Below are 14,518 nucleotides of genomic sequence, written 5' to 3'. Positions count from 1 at the left end.
CTATGCCCTAGCAAATTTAACATCTGATTGTCTCGCCCCCTAGGGGTGGATCGTGGCACTGGAAACGGCTTTGAGTATGAGACTGTCGGTAGCTAGGTGAGGTTAAGATCTTCCCTCTTGCTGAAGTTTGCTGTATATTGCTATATCTGATTGTAATTTATGGTTTTAAACTATATGTGATTGTTTTAATTATATGTTCTTGTTTTAAACTATATGATATTGTTTTACCTGGCACCTGGTGCCCCTGTTAGCCGCCCTGAGCCTTCGGGATAGGGCGGGATATAAATTTAATTATATATAAATAAATAAATAAATAAATAAATTACCCTATAAATTCCCTGACCCTGATTCTACATGACTAGCTACGGCTTCTGGGGATAAGGAAAAAAGATGGTATAATGGTCTCAGGACACAGGGTATGTGGTACTAGATGCTGTAGAACATGAACACATGGGAACATGAACACAAGGCTGCCATTTTTGGTTGCTTATGACATTTTAGGTTCTACATGGAGGGAGCTATAGTTTACACTGCCTCGGTGCACCACTATCTGGACAATAGATCCCATTCATAAAAAGGTCCTTCCAATTATATTTGCAAACAGCAAAGGTTGGTGGGACTTGGAAACAAAATATTCTACCATCTTAGTCTTCAAATGTATTTCTAATTCAAGTCGTAAGTAGGCCCATCTGCTCTTGTGTATCCTTCCTGCCCAAAAGAGATTATGTGCGATCAACATACAGCAACCTTCCTTCCCAAATGCATTTTCCCATCTGTTAAACAGTACATGAGGAAAGCAATCTAAGTGGTCTTAAGTACTGCAGCGGAAGAGCAGCAATACTGAAACAACAACATTTAAACATCAGGGGTGGCACAGGTGACTGTAAGAGGAAAAGGATACATTCCCAGGATCACAGCTTCCAGACACTTGATTGGTAGGGCCTCTTTTGTCATTTCTTTGGCCAGATCCATCAGCCTAAAGGACAAGACAAGGTGTGGGGCAAGAGGATAATCAGAATAAAAAAGGGGGGCTTGTGTCAAGCAGAACATATGGCAAGAGGGTAGGAGACAGAATGATCTGATCAAACAAAGACAAAGAAAAAGCCATTTGTTAGATACAGGCTCTGTTCCTCAGCACTTCCCCCACTCACTAGGGAGACTGTTTCCCCTCCATGATTCAGCAGCCATTCACCCTCAGTATATATTTGGAATGCCTCCTATTTGAGCCAAAGCAGAGGCACTCCTCTAAGTCAGGATGCAGTGTGGAAATCAGGCCTGCAGGAAGTTCTGTTTAGGCGAATTCACTGTAATCATAAAATGTTCATCTCTATCAGCATTTATCGTATCAGTGACACATTAAGTACCAGAAACGTCTGCTGTGCAATGAAAATTCAGGGGTATGAAGACATAATCTATGTCCTTGTCGTATCCGTGACGTCTGCTGTGCAATGAGAATGCAGGGGTATGAAGACATAATCTATGTCCTTTCCAGTGAGGGCTTTTCTTATCTAAAAACCTATCCAAAGCCCATGAATTCAAAAAGTATTCTCGAAGCCCACAGTGCTACTCTGGTGACTAAAGGGGATACTTTGACTGTTGCTGATTAATGGCTCCTCGGCTGCAGGAAGAAAATCTTGGGCAACCGGTCATGACCTCGGCAGCTGCCTTCAAAGCAGAGTTCAGCTTTTGTGCCGAGCTTCCTTAGGGAGGCCCCATACCCTGGCCAACTCAGATCTCAGTCCCTACGTTTTGCCAAACTCAGAAGGGGAAGAGTTCAGAAGCGCCTCATCCCAGTACTGAGAGTCATCGCAAGAATACTTACCCAGTCAAAGGCCTGCTTTTCTTGATTTCAAAGAACTGTGTCCCGGTGTGATTGTACATGGGGGCAAACTGTTAAGGGCTACACCATTTGAAAGAGCTGAATGGGTGAAAAGAGCTGAATGGGCAGGAACAAACACACACTCTTCTCAGATGAGACCATCCTTTCCCCAGGGGTAGCCTTTTTATCATGTCAGCCATAAAGTCCACTGGGTGACCTTGGACCTGTCACACTCTGTCAGCTTAACCTACTTGAAAGTGCTGTGAGGAGAGAAAAACCTATATGCTGCCTTGACCTGCTTGGGATAAGATGAGGCAACAGACAGCTGAGCTTCACTCCTCAGCCCTCAGCATTCCATTTTCAGTCCTCGTCAGGCTGAGTGGGGCGTTCTTCTGCCTTTTTAAAAAACAAACATTTTCCTGCATACCTGGTAAGTCACCCATGGACACAAAACCCCCAGCCTGATATGGAGGTGCTTGTTGTGCTGCCCCACTAATCAAGCCCCCTCAGGGACCCAGTGAGGTCCAGGCCCATTCCAGCTTTGGAGGCCCCTAGCCATTAATTAAAAAAGTGAAAACAAAACTAAGGGCACCAAAAAAGAGTAACAACATCTGCTTCTGGTAACAAAAAAAAGGTGTCTTTTACCAAATTACCTCTTTTATTTGCTTAAATCTGCATCTTTAAGCTGAGAGAATGTGTCACACTTTGGTTTTAATAAGGATGCTCATAAAAGCAAGTTGGGAAGCTTATTGAATGCTCCCGCCCCCCACAAATTAACAAGTGTTTAAATCTGAGGCCCCTTTCCAGCTTGAGGCCCAGGCCAAATGACCCTCCTGTGACTCTCTGTCCCCCCACCATTAGCCCTGCTCCTGGTAGGCACTCTGCCATCACATCAGAGGTCATGATGGTGCCTTCTGCTTTCCCCCCACCATTAGCCCTGCTCCTGGGAGGCACTCTGCCACCACATCAGAGGTCATGATGGTGCCTTCTGAACATCTGTTATAAGCGGGGGAGAGCGCTTGTGCAAGGTTAACATTGCCTCAGTCACACACTGGATGCCGGGATGAGGAGTGGATGAACACTGAGAAACCAGCAAGTCAACACAGGACAGCAAAACTGCAGGCTGTAACAAAACAGCTGCTTCTTTTGGGGAGAGAGCACTTCCCAATTCCCAGTCTGACTGAAGCTCCAGGCTGCCAGAAATTGTGGTCAGCTGGGAAGTCATCTGGCTCCTTCTCCCCCCACGCCCGACTTCATTTCCTCGTGCTTTAGCCAAAGGTAAAAAGGATACTGAAACTCCCTGATATAGCGCTGTATAGCCTCCAGGCGCTCAGGGATAAGAGCTGACAGCTGGAATGTAGGCACACTTGGTATGGGAATCTGCATGGGGGGGGGGGAGAGTGGAAAGCAAGATATGAGATCACCAGAAGAGACATCAACTTGCAAACAAAGCCTACACCCAGGGCCTGCATGGAGGCACATGAGATCATCGTTCCACATAACCACATGAAATGACCTTCTTTTTAAACTGCTGGTCACCTGAGGTCGCTTCTAAAGAGAGACCATTTAGTCTTCTGATTTCAGACAGTTACGAGAGATTACTTCAAACTCTTTAAGTGGAAAAGAGAGGCATTCAAAAACAGGACAAATGATGAAGCTATAAAATTATGGACACTGAAAATATAAGGAATTAAAGAGAAGGCTCCTTTCATAGCCTCAGCTCAGGGCGCTGTCCCTGCTCACAAGATTAGCCTGGTTTTCTTGTTGACGGAATGTTCCACTAAATAGTCAGGGTCTTTGTACAGGGCTTGTTGTATGCAAAGCTGGTGAGGAGTACCCAATGGGGCGCTTGGGCAGCTAGAAGCAGAGGCAACTTATCTGCTGTACCAGAATTCAGTAGGGATCCCACCTCTGTTTACAGGTTCAGGCAAATTAGTCCCTAGTCTGGAAAAAAGGTAGAGTGAGCTGTGTCATTAGGTTATTGTGAAGCTAGAACATGTGGCATGTGGCAAAATTTCAAATGGCTATATCAATAAGAAGGAAGAGTAACAAGTGGATATTCAAGCAGGACAGTAGGTCCTTGAGAACAAGGAACATTCCTGGCAGGGAACAATGTGATGATGCCCCAGCCATGGTTATTACACAACCACACTCTGCAGAACAGTTGAGAGCACCACTACCAATGCTGCAAAGCTTGGAAATAGCCAAGAATCATGGAAGAACACACCACCACTGAAATCTACACAAGGTAAACTAGTAAGGAGGCCACTAAGTAAATGTTGCTAGTCTTTCAGTAAGGACTTTTATTTTGCCACAACAGACTAACAGGCCTACCTTTTTGGAACCTTACACACAGCCACAAGGAACAGCTCTTAAAGACAAGGAGAATGATGTCAGATGGGCGGCACATTTAGCAGTTATTTCTCTAGTAGAGGTACATGCACGCACACACACAAGGCAGCTGAGATCATAAAACCAAGCAGCAAGCACCTCTCAAAATGTTATTAGGGCTTAAAATGAACAAACCACTCCCAATATGCCACAAACACAGCAGCACAGAAGTGAAGGACCCAAGAGATACCAGGAAGTTTCTGAAAAGTCAGTTCAGATAGTCTGAGGAAGTGAGCCAAATCTGAGGAAGTGAGCCAAGATTTCCATCGTAACGGGGGGGTGGGAATCCCCAACCCCCCCAAAACCCAACACGCTAAGCATTCATTACCAACCTTACTTGCAAGAAGAAAAACATTCTGACCTGATACTTAAGGTTAATAAAAGTCTAATGGTTCAGTGGTTCTTCACCTTTAATCCACTACTGCCCATCAAGGATGCATCACTGTTATCAATTCCCTCTGCCCCCTCCCCCAATAAAACAAGCCCTCCAACCAAGGCAACTTTATGTACACATATTTATGGTATGATGCATATGACACATAGATCTCCAGCATACACTAAATAAGAACCTTGTTCAGGAGATGGCCATCAGCCAACTCCTTAATATTTGGTTTGATTCCCGTTTTCCTTGTCCCACATTAAGAGCCTTCAAGAGAAATCCAGGAGCTGAGATTTTTAATCTCAGGGTGCTGAGAGCAGCAAAACCCCAACTCTCTTCAACTGGCTATCAGAGGCTATTGCAAGTGGGGAAAGGGGGCTGTCTAAAATCTCAGAAGACCCCCTCCGCTTGCTCCCAGAAATTGTGAATCCTGCCCCCATTTAATATCCTGGTTAAGAACCCTGAATTTGTTGCTACCAGAGGAAACCAGAAGTTGGTGCAGCTGTTAACACTCCCCACCTGCTTTCCTTCTGGGGTATGCACAACACTCCCGGACAATGCAATGGAAACCACCTAAAGAGCGGAGGATTCTCCTGCCATAACTAGCCTCTCACTTAGGCAATTAGACTGATGGGGAATTCAGTGTACACAGAACTGGGCCTGGAGCCCAGAATGGGTGAGAGTTTCCTTCACATCCAAGACTGTGTGTGTGTGGAGCAGGAAGAGCAATGCGTCTCCCTCCTTTCCGAGATAACAGGGCATGCACGGTTAATGCTGCATTGGGATTGCACTGGGATACTGTCCTGTTGCAAATTCTTCAACTCAAGCTGTCTGGGCACAAACTTTACATTAATGGATATAAGTGATGGATAAAAGAAAAAACAGAGGGGGGGGTTGTCACTGCTGCTATTCCTTTCTAAAGAGGGTTTTGGAAAAGTACATTATTTGCCTGTGGAGATGGTGGTGGTGGAAAGTGCCATAAAGCTGCAGCTGACTGGTGGTGATCCCTCCTGGAGTCCTCCAGGCAACAGGTGTTCAGGGGTGGCTTGCCCGTTGCCTGCCCCTGTGTTGCAATCCTGGACTTCCTTAGTGGTCTCCTGTCCAAACACCAACCAGTGCCGACCCTGCTTAGCTTCCAAGACCTGATGAGATTGAGCTAGCCTGGGCTATTCTAGCCAGGATATACAGTAAGATCAATTTGTCGCTACAAAGAGACCCCAGGAATTCAGCAGCCCACCAGCTGCTATGTCATTTACAACAGAAGCAAGCCACCACAGAGGGAGCCAACCTTTCCACACAGCCATCACTACCAAGACACAGCTGGGCTCGTGATGGAAACATCAAATAAAATGCTATCAAAGATTAGGACTCATTTCATCACACCTGAAAACAGAGAGGGAGATTTTCATGCAGCTGCATGATCATCACATGAATGTAAAAAAAAAACTCACTGCTGGATCAGACCAGTGGTCCATATAGTCTAGCATCCTATCTCACACAATGGCCAGCCAGTTCCTCTGAAGGACCAACAAAAGGGCACAGAAGCTGAGAATTTCCCCTGATGTTGCCTCCTGGTACCGGTCTTCAGAGGTTGACTGCCTCTGAATGTGGAGGTTCCCTTTAGTCACGACAGCTCGTAGCCACTGACAGACCTCTCCTCCATGGATCTGTCTAATCCACTTTTAAAGCTGCCTATGCCTGTGGTTGTCACTACATCCCCTGGCAGCAAATTCCAATTTTAAGTACTTGTTATGTAAAGTAGTATTTCCTTTACTATCCATCAACTGCATTGGATGCCCTTGCTTTAGTATTTTGAGAGAGGCAGAAGCAGTCCTCTCTGTCTATTGTCTCTAATCCACACATAAATATCTATCATGTTCCCCACCACCACTCGGTCATCTCTTCTCTAAACTGAAAAGTCCCAGACTCTTCAGCCTTTCTTCATAGGGAAGATGCTGCGACCCCCTAATCATCTTGGTTGCCCTCCTCTGTACTTTTTCCAGCTCTGCAGTGTCCTTTTGGAGATACGGGGACCAGAACTGCATGCAGTATTCCAAATGAGGCCACACCATAGAACCAGCAATGTATGTTCACTGTAGATTGCCAAAAGGCAATACTAGGAGCTATTTAACATAAATGGGTCCAGGGCAGCAGTTTTCAAAGGGTACCTCGCAAAGGCAGTGGTTTGCTGGACACTCCACTTTGGGGAAGGTATGCAAAGCAACACCATACAGTACACATTCCTCAAGAGGAGGCCTAATGAAATCATTCTTTGTTTCCTGCCACCCCCACAGTTTTTGCAATGCAGACAACCAGAGTCATAAATCTGTATGCGAATTACTGGCACTGGGCTAGCAGCCTGGCCAAACTTTCATGTTTGACTCAGGGTTGGATGTAATTCAGCCACAGAACAGCGATTGCTGTTGGGCTTTGGAACTCTGCAGATTTGGCAAGTCTGCAGTGTTCTGTACATTCAGACAGCAGAGTACTAAATCTCAAAGCATTGGGGTGGGGGGAGCAGCATAAAGCTTGGCAATAATGCTCAAGAGCAGCTACCTCTGTGCAAAGAGTGAAATATCTCTTATGTTAAACAATAAGGCCAAAACAGGGGGTGGTTTCATGCCCCTCCAATGCTGCCTTAAGGAGCACAGAATACAGACTTCATCAGTGATCCGTAATGAGTCGAGTGTCAGAACAGGACTGAGACCTGAGTTCAACTCCCCAGTCAGTCATGAATCTCGGGGGTGGTGGTGGTGGTGGTAAAACTTTTGGGCTAGCCACTCCCTCGCAGCCTAACCTACCTTATCACACCTCACAGGGAGGATAAAATGATGGGGAAGAAGCATGGCGCTATTCTGCGTGCCCCAGAGGATAAAGGTAATATAACCATCTCTGCAATGCAGTGCTATTCACATATAAGCTTCTTCCAAAGTGCGTCTTAATGAGTCCTCTATGACAGAGCTGGGGAGATTAGCTGTAGGTCTCAGAAGAAAACAGAATGCAAAGAAGAAGGGGGTGGGGGTGGATTTTGATTAATTTCTGCCCTGTTGGCTACACTAATCAGTCTGTCCTGTGGAGCCATCTGCACTGGTGTCCCTCTGCTGAAGCTGTCTGGGGATCTAATGACAACTGGCAAGGAAACCTTCAGGACTCAGGGAGAATTAAGCACACGTGAACAGACCTGGGGTATGTACAAGTCTCAGTATGGCACTTAAAAGCAGACCTGAAGCTCAGTGCACATGAGTGCAAACCTTGCACCATCTGATACTGATAAGAAGGTTTCCATAGCACAACTGACAGAGTAGACATTTCTCTGTGCTAACTTTTATACAGCCCAGTAATCACGTGGCCACAGTAGACCATAGAAGTGTTGGACTGGATGGGCCATTGGCCTGATCCAACACTGGCTTCTCTTACGTTTAAGACAACTGGCCTGGGCTTAGAAGAGGAGGGCTTTATACCCTGTTTTTCTCTAACTTAAGGAGTCTCAAAGCGGCTCACAATTGCCTTCCCTTTCTCGCCCCACAACAGGCTCCTTGTGATGTAGGTGAGGCTGAGAGAGTTCTAGGAGAACTGGCCTGATCACCCAGGAGGCTTCGGTTGGAGGAGTGAGGAATCAAACCTGGTTGTCCAGCTCAGAGTCCACCACTCTTAACCACTACACCACACTGGCTCTCTTGCTGGCTAGCAGTACAGCCTCCACTCCATGCACAGAAGGTCTCAGGTTCAGTCCCAAACATCTCCAGTTAAAAGGATAAGTTAGAGGATATGAAAGACCTCACCCCAAGACCCTAGAGAGCCAATGCCACTTAGGCTGGGGAAGGACCTTGGCTCAGTGGAAGAGCATCTGCTTGGCATGCAGGTCACAGGTTCAGTCCCCGGCAACTCCAGTTGAAAAGACCAGGCAGGAGGTGATGTGAAAGACCTCAGCCTGAGACCTTGGAGAGCCACTGCCAATAGACAATACTGGCCTAGATGGACTGATGGTCTGATTCAGTATAAGGCAGCTTCATGTGTTCGCTACAGAGCTTGACAGACCAATATACTGACTCACTAGATTCTTGTGTAATTCATGAACCCCTTATTCAGAGAACTGCTAGCATACTCCGATCTGTTACAGTAGCAGAAGGAAGAATCTCACACATTCAAGAATGGGGGGATCATATAGTTTAGACTTCTCACTCATGACTGACACAGTCAACCACCCCACTGGGAAGGACCTTGGCTCAGTGGAAGAGCATCTGCTTGACATGCAGGTCATAGGTTCAATCCCCGGCATCTCCAGTTGAAAAGACCAGGCAGGAGGTGATATGAAAGACCTCAGCCTGAGACCTTGGAGAGCCACTGCCAATAGACAATACTGACCTAGATGGACTGATGGTCTGATTCAATATAAGGCAGCTTCATGTGTTCAGCCTCACGTGTTCGCTACAGAGCTTGACAGACCAATATACTGACTCACTAGATTCTTGTGTAATTCATGAACCCCTTATTCAGAGAACCAGCATACTCTGATCTGTTACAGTAGCAGAAGGAAGAATCTCACACATTCAAGAATGGGGGGATCATATAGTTTAGACTTCTCACTCATGACTGACACAGTCAACCACCCCACTGCTATGAAGGGCTAGTAGTAACAACAGCTGCTACCTAGTAGAGGAAGCAGATTGGTCTGGATCTGTTCCACACAAGGGAAACCTTCTAAAAGCTAAAAAGTTGGCCCAAGGTTGGAGAAATATATATGGCTCCAAAACACATGGGCACAGGACACAGTAACCTGGGGTTGCCACCTGCTCCCTCCCTGAAGCCAGAACAACAGCTGCTACCTAGTAGAGGAAGCAGATTGGTCTGGATCTGTTCCACACAAGGGAAATCTTCTAAAAGCCAAAAAGTTGGCCCAAGGTTGGAGAACTATATATGGCTCCAAAACACATGGGTACCCCACAGGACACAGTAGCCCGGAGCTGCCACCTGCTCCCTCCCTGAAGCCAGAAACATGGCATGCAGCTGATACTGTGCCACATCATGGGGCCACCCAAAGGCATCAGAGAAGACAGGCTGTCCTGGGACATGTTCTAAGTAAAATGCCATCATGGGCCAATCTGTACTGGCAGTAGAACCCTTGAGCCTAACTAAGTCAGGAGGTAGAACTCCAGGCCACTCAATCAAGCCCCTCAACAAAAAGTACTTGGACAATCAATGCAATGGAAACCAGAGGCATTATATCAAATATGCTGGTGCCACAGATATCATTGTGGCATGTGTGGCAAGAATGGTAGAAGTGAAAAAGTCAGACCCCAAGAGGCACTTCATTTGTGCATTGTGAGGATGGGCAGCTATGTAAATGAAGAAGAGTTGGTTTTCATAGCCCGCTCTTCACTACCCGAAGGAGTCTCACAGTGGCTTACAATTGCCTGCTGTTCCTCTCCCCACGACAGACAACCTGTGAGGTAGGTGAGGCTGAGTGAGAGAACTGTGACTGACCCAAGGTCACCCAGCAGGCTTCCTGTGGAGGAGTGGGGAATCAAACCCAGTTCTCCAGATTCCAGTCCACCGCTCTTAACCACTACACCACACTGGCTCTCACCGTGCCTCAGTGGTAGACCATCAGCTTTGCATAACAGAAGGTCCCAAGTTAAATCTCCGGCATCTCCGTTTAAAGAGATCAGGTAGTGCATGATGGTGAAAAGACCTCTACCTGAGACCTTGTCGAGCCAATGCAAGCCAGAGTAGGCCATACTGACCTTGATAGACCAGTGGGCTGATTTGATAGAAGGCAGCTTCATCTGTGTGTGTGTCAAGCCCTCTCTTTCAGGAGCTTTTCCAGCGGTGTGCTCCAAAGCCTCCAGAACCACATGGGTGGGTGTCCACATGGTTCAGACAAAACAGCTTGTTACACAGTTGCATTTTCAGCAACTCCCCCTGCTGCATGCTTCGTGTAGTTAGGTGGCAGATGGTTAGCACTTCTGTCCTGTACCAAACAACTGTTAATAACAGGCACACTCTGTATGAAGTTTCTCCTTCTCCATTTTAGTGGTGCTTGGTTCCCATCTGCCCTAACTCTCCCCAGAGATGCTCTCTCTCTCTTTGCCCACCCAGCGCGACCATCTGGCATTGCTCCTCATTACACAAGAGGGTAAAATCTTCCTGAATTACACACCCCCATTTGACCTTCACTATTGTAACATTTTAAAATAGTGTCTAATGAGCCTGTCGCAAACAGGATAAGTACACGACATTATAGAAGAAAGCAATATTGAGGTGAAGATTTATACCTCTCCCTGGCACCTGTAGAGAAGTCTGTCACCTGCAACATCTACAGCTCTTTAGCATCACTACAGCACAGCACAATGGCAACCACTAGTGGAACTTTTTTTTAAAAAAAACCTACCATGGGTACACAAACACAGCCAGCTTGCTGTGAAGAGTCAGAGTAGGATCTGGGAGACCCATCTTTGAATCCCCACTTGTGCTATGGAAACTTGCTGGGCAACCTTGTGCCAGTCACACAGGCTCCATGCAGTCTGGAGGGGAGAATGAGGAATGCCACCCTGAGCTCCTTGTTGAAAGGGCAGGGATAATAGTATGTTGTTCAGTCGCACAGTTGAGTCTGACTCTTTGCGACCCCATGGACCAGATCACGCCAGGCCCTCCTGTCTTCCGCCGTCCTCTGAAGTTGGCTCAATTTCAAGTTCGTTGCATCTATGACACTGTCTAACCATCCTTTGTCGTCCCCGTCTTCTTTGACCTTCAATCTTTCCCAGCATCAGGGTCTTCCCCAGTGAGTGCTCTCTTCTCATTTGGTGGCCAAAGTATTTGAGCTTCAGTTTCATTATCTGGCCTTCCAGGGAACAGTCAGGGTTGATTTCTTTTAGGATTGACTGATTTGATCTTCTTGCAGTCCAAGGGACTCTCAAGAGTCTTCTCCAGCACCATAGTTCAAAAGAATCTATTCTTCAGCGCTCGGCCTTCCTTATAGTCCAACTCTCACAGCCATACATGACTAATGGGAATAGTAGTAGTATAAGTAGTATGTACTCGATGACATATATGTCTTCAAATGCTTCTGAATCTACCTAGACCAAACACCAGTGCTGTTGAGAAGAAGACAGGGCAATCTGGTTGTCCAAGATTCATCCCCATCTGTTTGGAAGATTAAATGTTACACTCTCAGCTTTGATACCCAGCAGCTGTTCTTTACATGACTGGCAGCTCAGTCTCCCTACACTCCTCTTTCCAGGTCATGTCACGCATGCTGTGAAGAAGCAGGCTCAAGTCTCTGAAGATCTCATGTCTCCACCATTGTGTTTCCATTTCAGAGTCCAGCGGCCACTTCTGCTATGAGGTACTAATGAGCCCTTCAGAGCAAAGAGATGTTCTCAGTCTGTACTTGGGATGCGGGAGGCACTTCTGGCTCCCAAGAGTCTGTTTCACCCAGTGAAAGAGAGTCACACTGAGGGTCAAACCAGACATTACAGCAGCCACAGGGCCTACCTGCGGCTGCTGACACCACACTGGAGATAAATTTGGCCATTTAAAAATGCTGTGAGGACCTGATCCTTGATTGGGCCTGTGGCACAGGGGAAATAGGGGATCTTGTCGTCCCCCCCAACTGCCTTTGCAAGCACTGAAACGGCCATGTGTAACGTCTAGTTTGGCCCTGAGCCTTAAAGGTTGAGGAAAAGGAGCTTTCCAACACTGCAGCTTATACAACAGTGGTGACCCCACACGGAACAGTGGCAGAGGGCAAAATATCTAGCAAGACCATGTATAATGTAAGTGTCCCATGAAGATGCTGAGTTTATGGAATTCTGGAAGAAGACCAAACTAGATACTAGAAATAAAACAAGAGACATGACAGAGAGTCCATCTGGTGCTACCCTAAAGCCCAACAAAATTTATTCCTGCATAAACGTATTTTATCAGATGCATGAAATGCTCATTCATGTGCCAGAGGGATGTACAGTTCATGCATCTGATGATGTAAGCTCTGACTCAGGATGGACAGCTTATGTTGCAATAAGATTGTTTAAAGCATTTAAGGTGCCACTGGACGCCTTTTTTATTTTGCTGCTACAGACTAACATGCCGCCCCCTTCGGAAATTCCACCGAACCAACCTTTTAGACATGTAGACTTCACAGGTAGTTCACCAGCTGGATCATTCCAGTGTTTTATTTATTTATTTGTGTTAAACAATACAGAAGAACTTTTCCTCCATCTCTTCCTTCCACAGCCCCAAAGCCCTGTACCCAAATAAGCCTATTTCCATACAGCTCCTATGAAAGCTATTTCCTCCCCATTTCTGTTCTAAACAGCTAGGCCCCTGACACCCTAGCTTTGCAAAATTGGAATAGGTTTGACTATTTTAAAACTGAACAGGGCTATCAGAGGGAAAATCAAGTTTCTTCAACACGTCACAGACACTTCATTGATGAAGCAAATATGGGTATGTTCTTCGTTAGACTCCATAGTATTCCCAAGATAACGTTCTAATGTTATTGCATCCTGGTGACTTAGGGTCTTCACACACAGATACATTCCAGATATCCACAGAAGAAAAATGCTGTTTACAGCCTTTCATGGTTATAAACTGCCATCTGCAGCGTTGCCATCCCAAAGCCCTTGCCATTTTTCATTCTTTCACTGGTAGCTTGGCTGGTAATTCCGCCCAGCAGTTTACTTTTCCCATCTCCCCCTCTAGGTTGCTCACCTTGGGTAGGTCGGTGGCCCCTCGGATCCTGAGGGCTACCTTTTCTCCATCAGGGTGGATCTTGGCCACATGTTTCCACATCCTCTCCCAGGTGGCCACATCAATAGGCAGGCCTCCTCGGTTCACAAAGAAGGGGACGCCACCATCACGGAGATCTTCATCCCCCTCTTCTTCTTGCTCCTCTTCTCTCTGCACAACCCCTTCGCCAGCCTCCGACCGCCTGACCACAGCTGCGCCGCCACCACCGCCATCCTCTCGGCCGCCTGACATCCCAGCATCCATCAAGCTGACCTTCTCTTGCTTACAGCAGGGCCCTCCCTGGCCTCCTCAGGTTGCTGGAGAAGGAGCCACTGCTGCTGAAGACATGACACACACACAGAGAGAGAGACAGACAGAGAGAGAGAGAGAGAGAGAGACAGACAGACAGAGAAGGGCAGGCAGGCAGGCAGGCGAAGCTAGAGCAAAAGGGTGTGGTTCATTCACACAAGCCTGCAATGCCAAGGTTTGTATTTCAACCTCTCCCGCTACAAAGAAGCAGCTGTTGCTGCAAGAGGAACTTAGAAGAGCTCAGGGAAAAAAAATTAAGGAACTGATGGGAGAGAGGTGTTGTTGTTTTTTTGAAGCAGAAGGAAACCCCCCAGGTCTTTCCCCTACCCCCCACCAATCAAGTCAGCAGCTTCAGAACTAGGGCAAAGTCCACAGTCTGGATATTAAGAGCAAGCCAAGGGAAGGGAGAAAGAGGTCAAGGCCCCTTAGAGGGAGTCAGGCTTTTTAAGAAGAAGAATCGTACTCACCTACCAGGGCATCGCCAATGGTTAGAGCCGCAGGGCATCCCCCCCACCCCCCGGAGCAACACGGCAAGACACCAAGGAGGAAAGAGCCGCCGACAAAGCCCAGACACTTGCAAGTCGCCTTTACTCAGACGTGGGCAATAACAAAGGCAAACCCGAGAAGGTCAAGGGCGGGCTGGGCGAGATAGAGTCTGGGCAAGGCGGATGTCTTCCTGGGCAGCTCCGGGTGTCTTCCAGTGGGGGCAACCCGAGCTCTGCCTGCTACAAACCAGGTGAGCTCAGGAGAGCGGGTCACAATGCCATGGGCGGTGCCGGGGAAGGGAGGCGGCCGCCTGCCAAGGCGGGAGGGAGGAAAGCAGGGCAGGCAGGCAGGCAGGCGAAGCTAGAGCAGCAGCTGCTCTCCGGAGAGAAAGCAATCCGAAAGCG

General features: G+C 47.3%; 1 protein-coding gene across 1 annotated transcript in view; it reads right to left on the bottom strand.

The window, feature by feature from the left end:
- VASH1 (vasohibin 1) overlaps nt 1-13,650 on the bottom strand; it is a 20,228-nt gene extending 6,578 nt beyond the window's left edge. The window contains exons 1-4 of the mRNA XM_015418362.1: nt 13,302-13,650; nt 3,111-3,199; nt 1,823-1,879; nt 902-976 (exon numbers count right to left, since the gene is read on the bottom strand). Coding sequence (XP_015273848.1) covers nt 902-976; nt 1,823-1,879; nt 3,111-3,199; nt 13,302-13,583 — 503 coding nt within the window. The 5' untranslated portion in view covers nt 13,584-13,650. The remainder of the gene's footprint in view (nt 1-901; nt 977-1,822; nt 1,880-3,110; nt 3,200-13,301) is intronic.
- Nucleotides 13,651-14,518: the final 868 nt, after the last annotated feature.

Source organism: Gekko japonicus, unplaced genomic scaffold, assembly GCF_001447785.1.
Source record: "Gekko japonicus isolate JY-2015 unplaced genomic scaffold, Gekko_japonicus_V1.1 scaffold3, whole genome shotgun sequence".
NCBI lineage: Eukaryota > Metazoa > Chordata > Lepidosauria > Squamata > Gekkonidae > Gekko > Gekko japonicus.
This window is presented reverse-complemented; position numbering and strand designations above follow the sequence as displayed.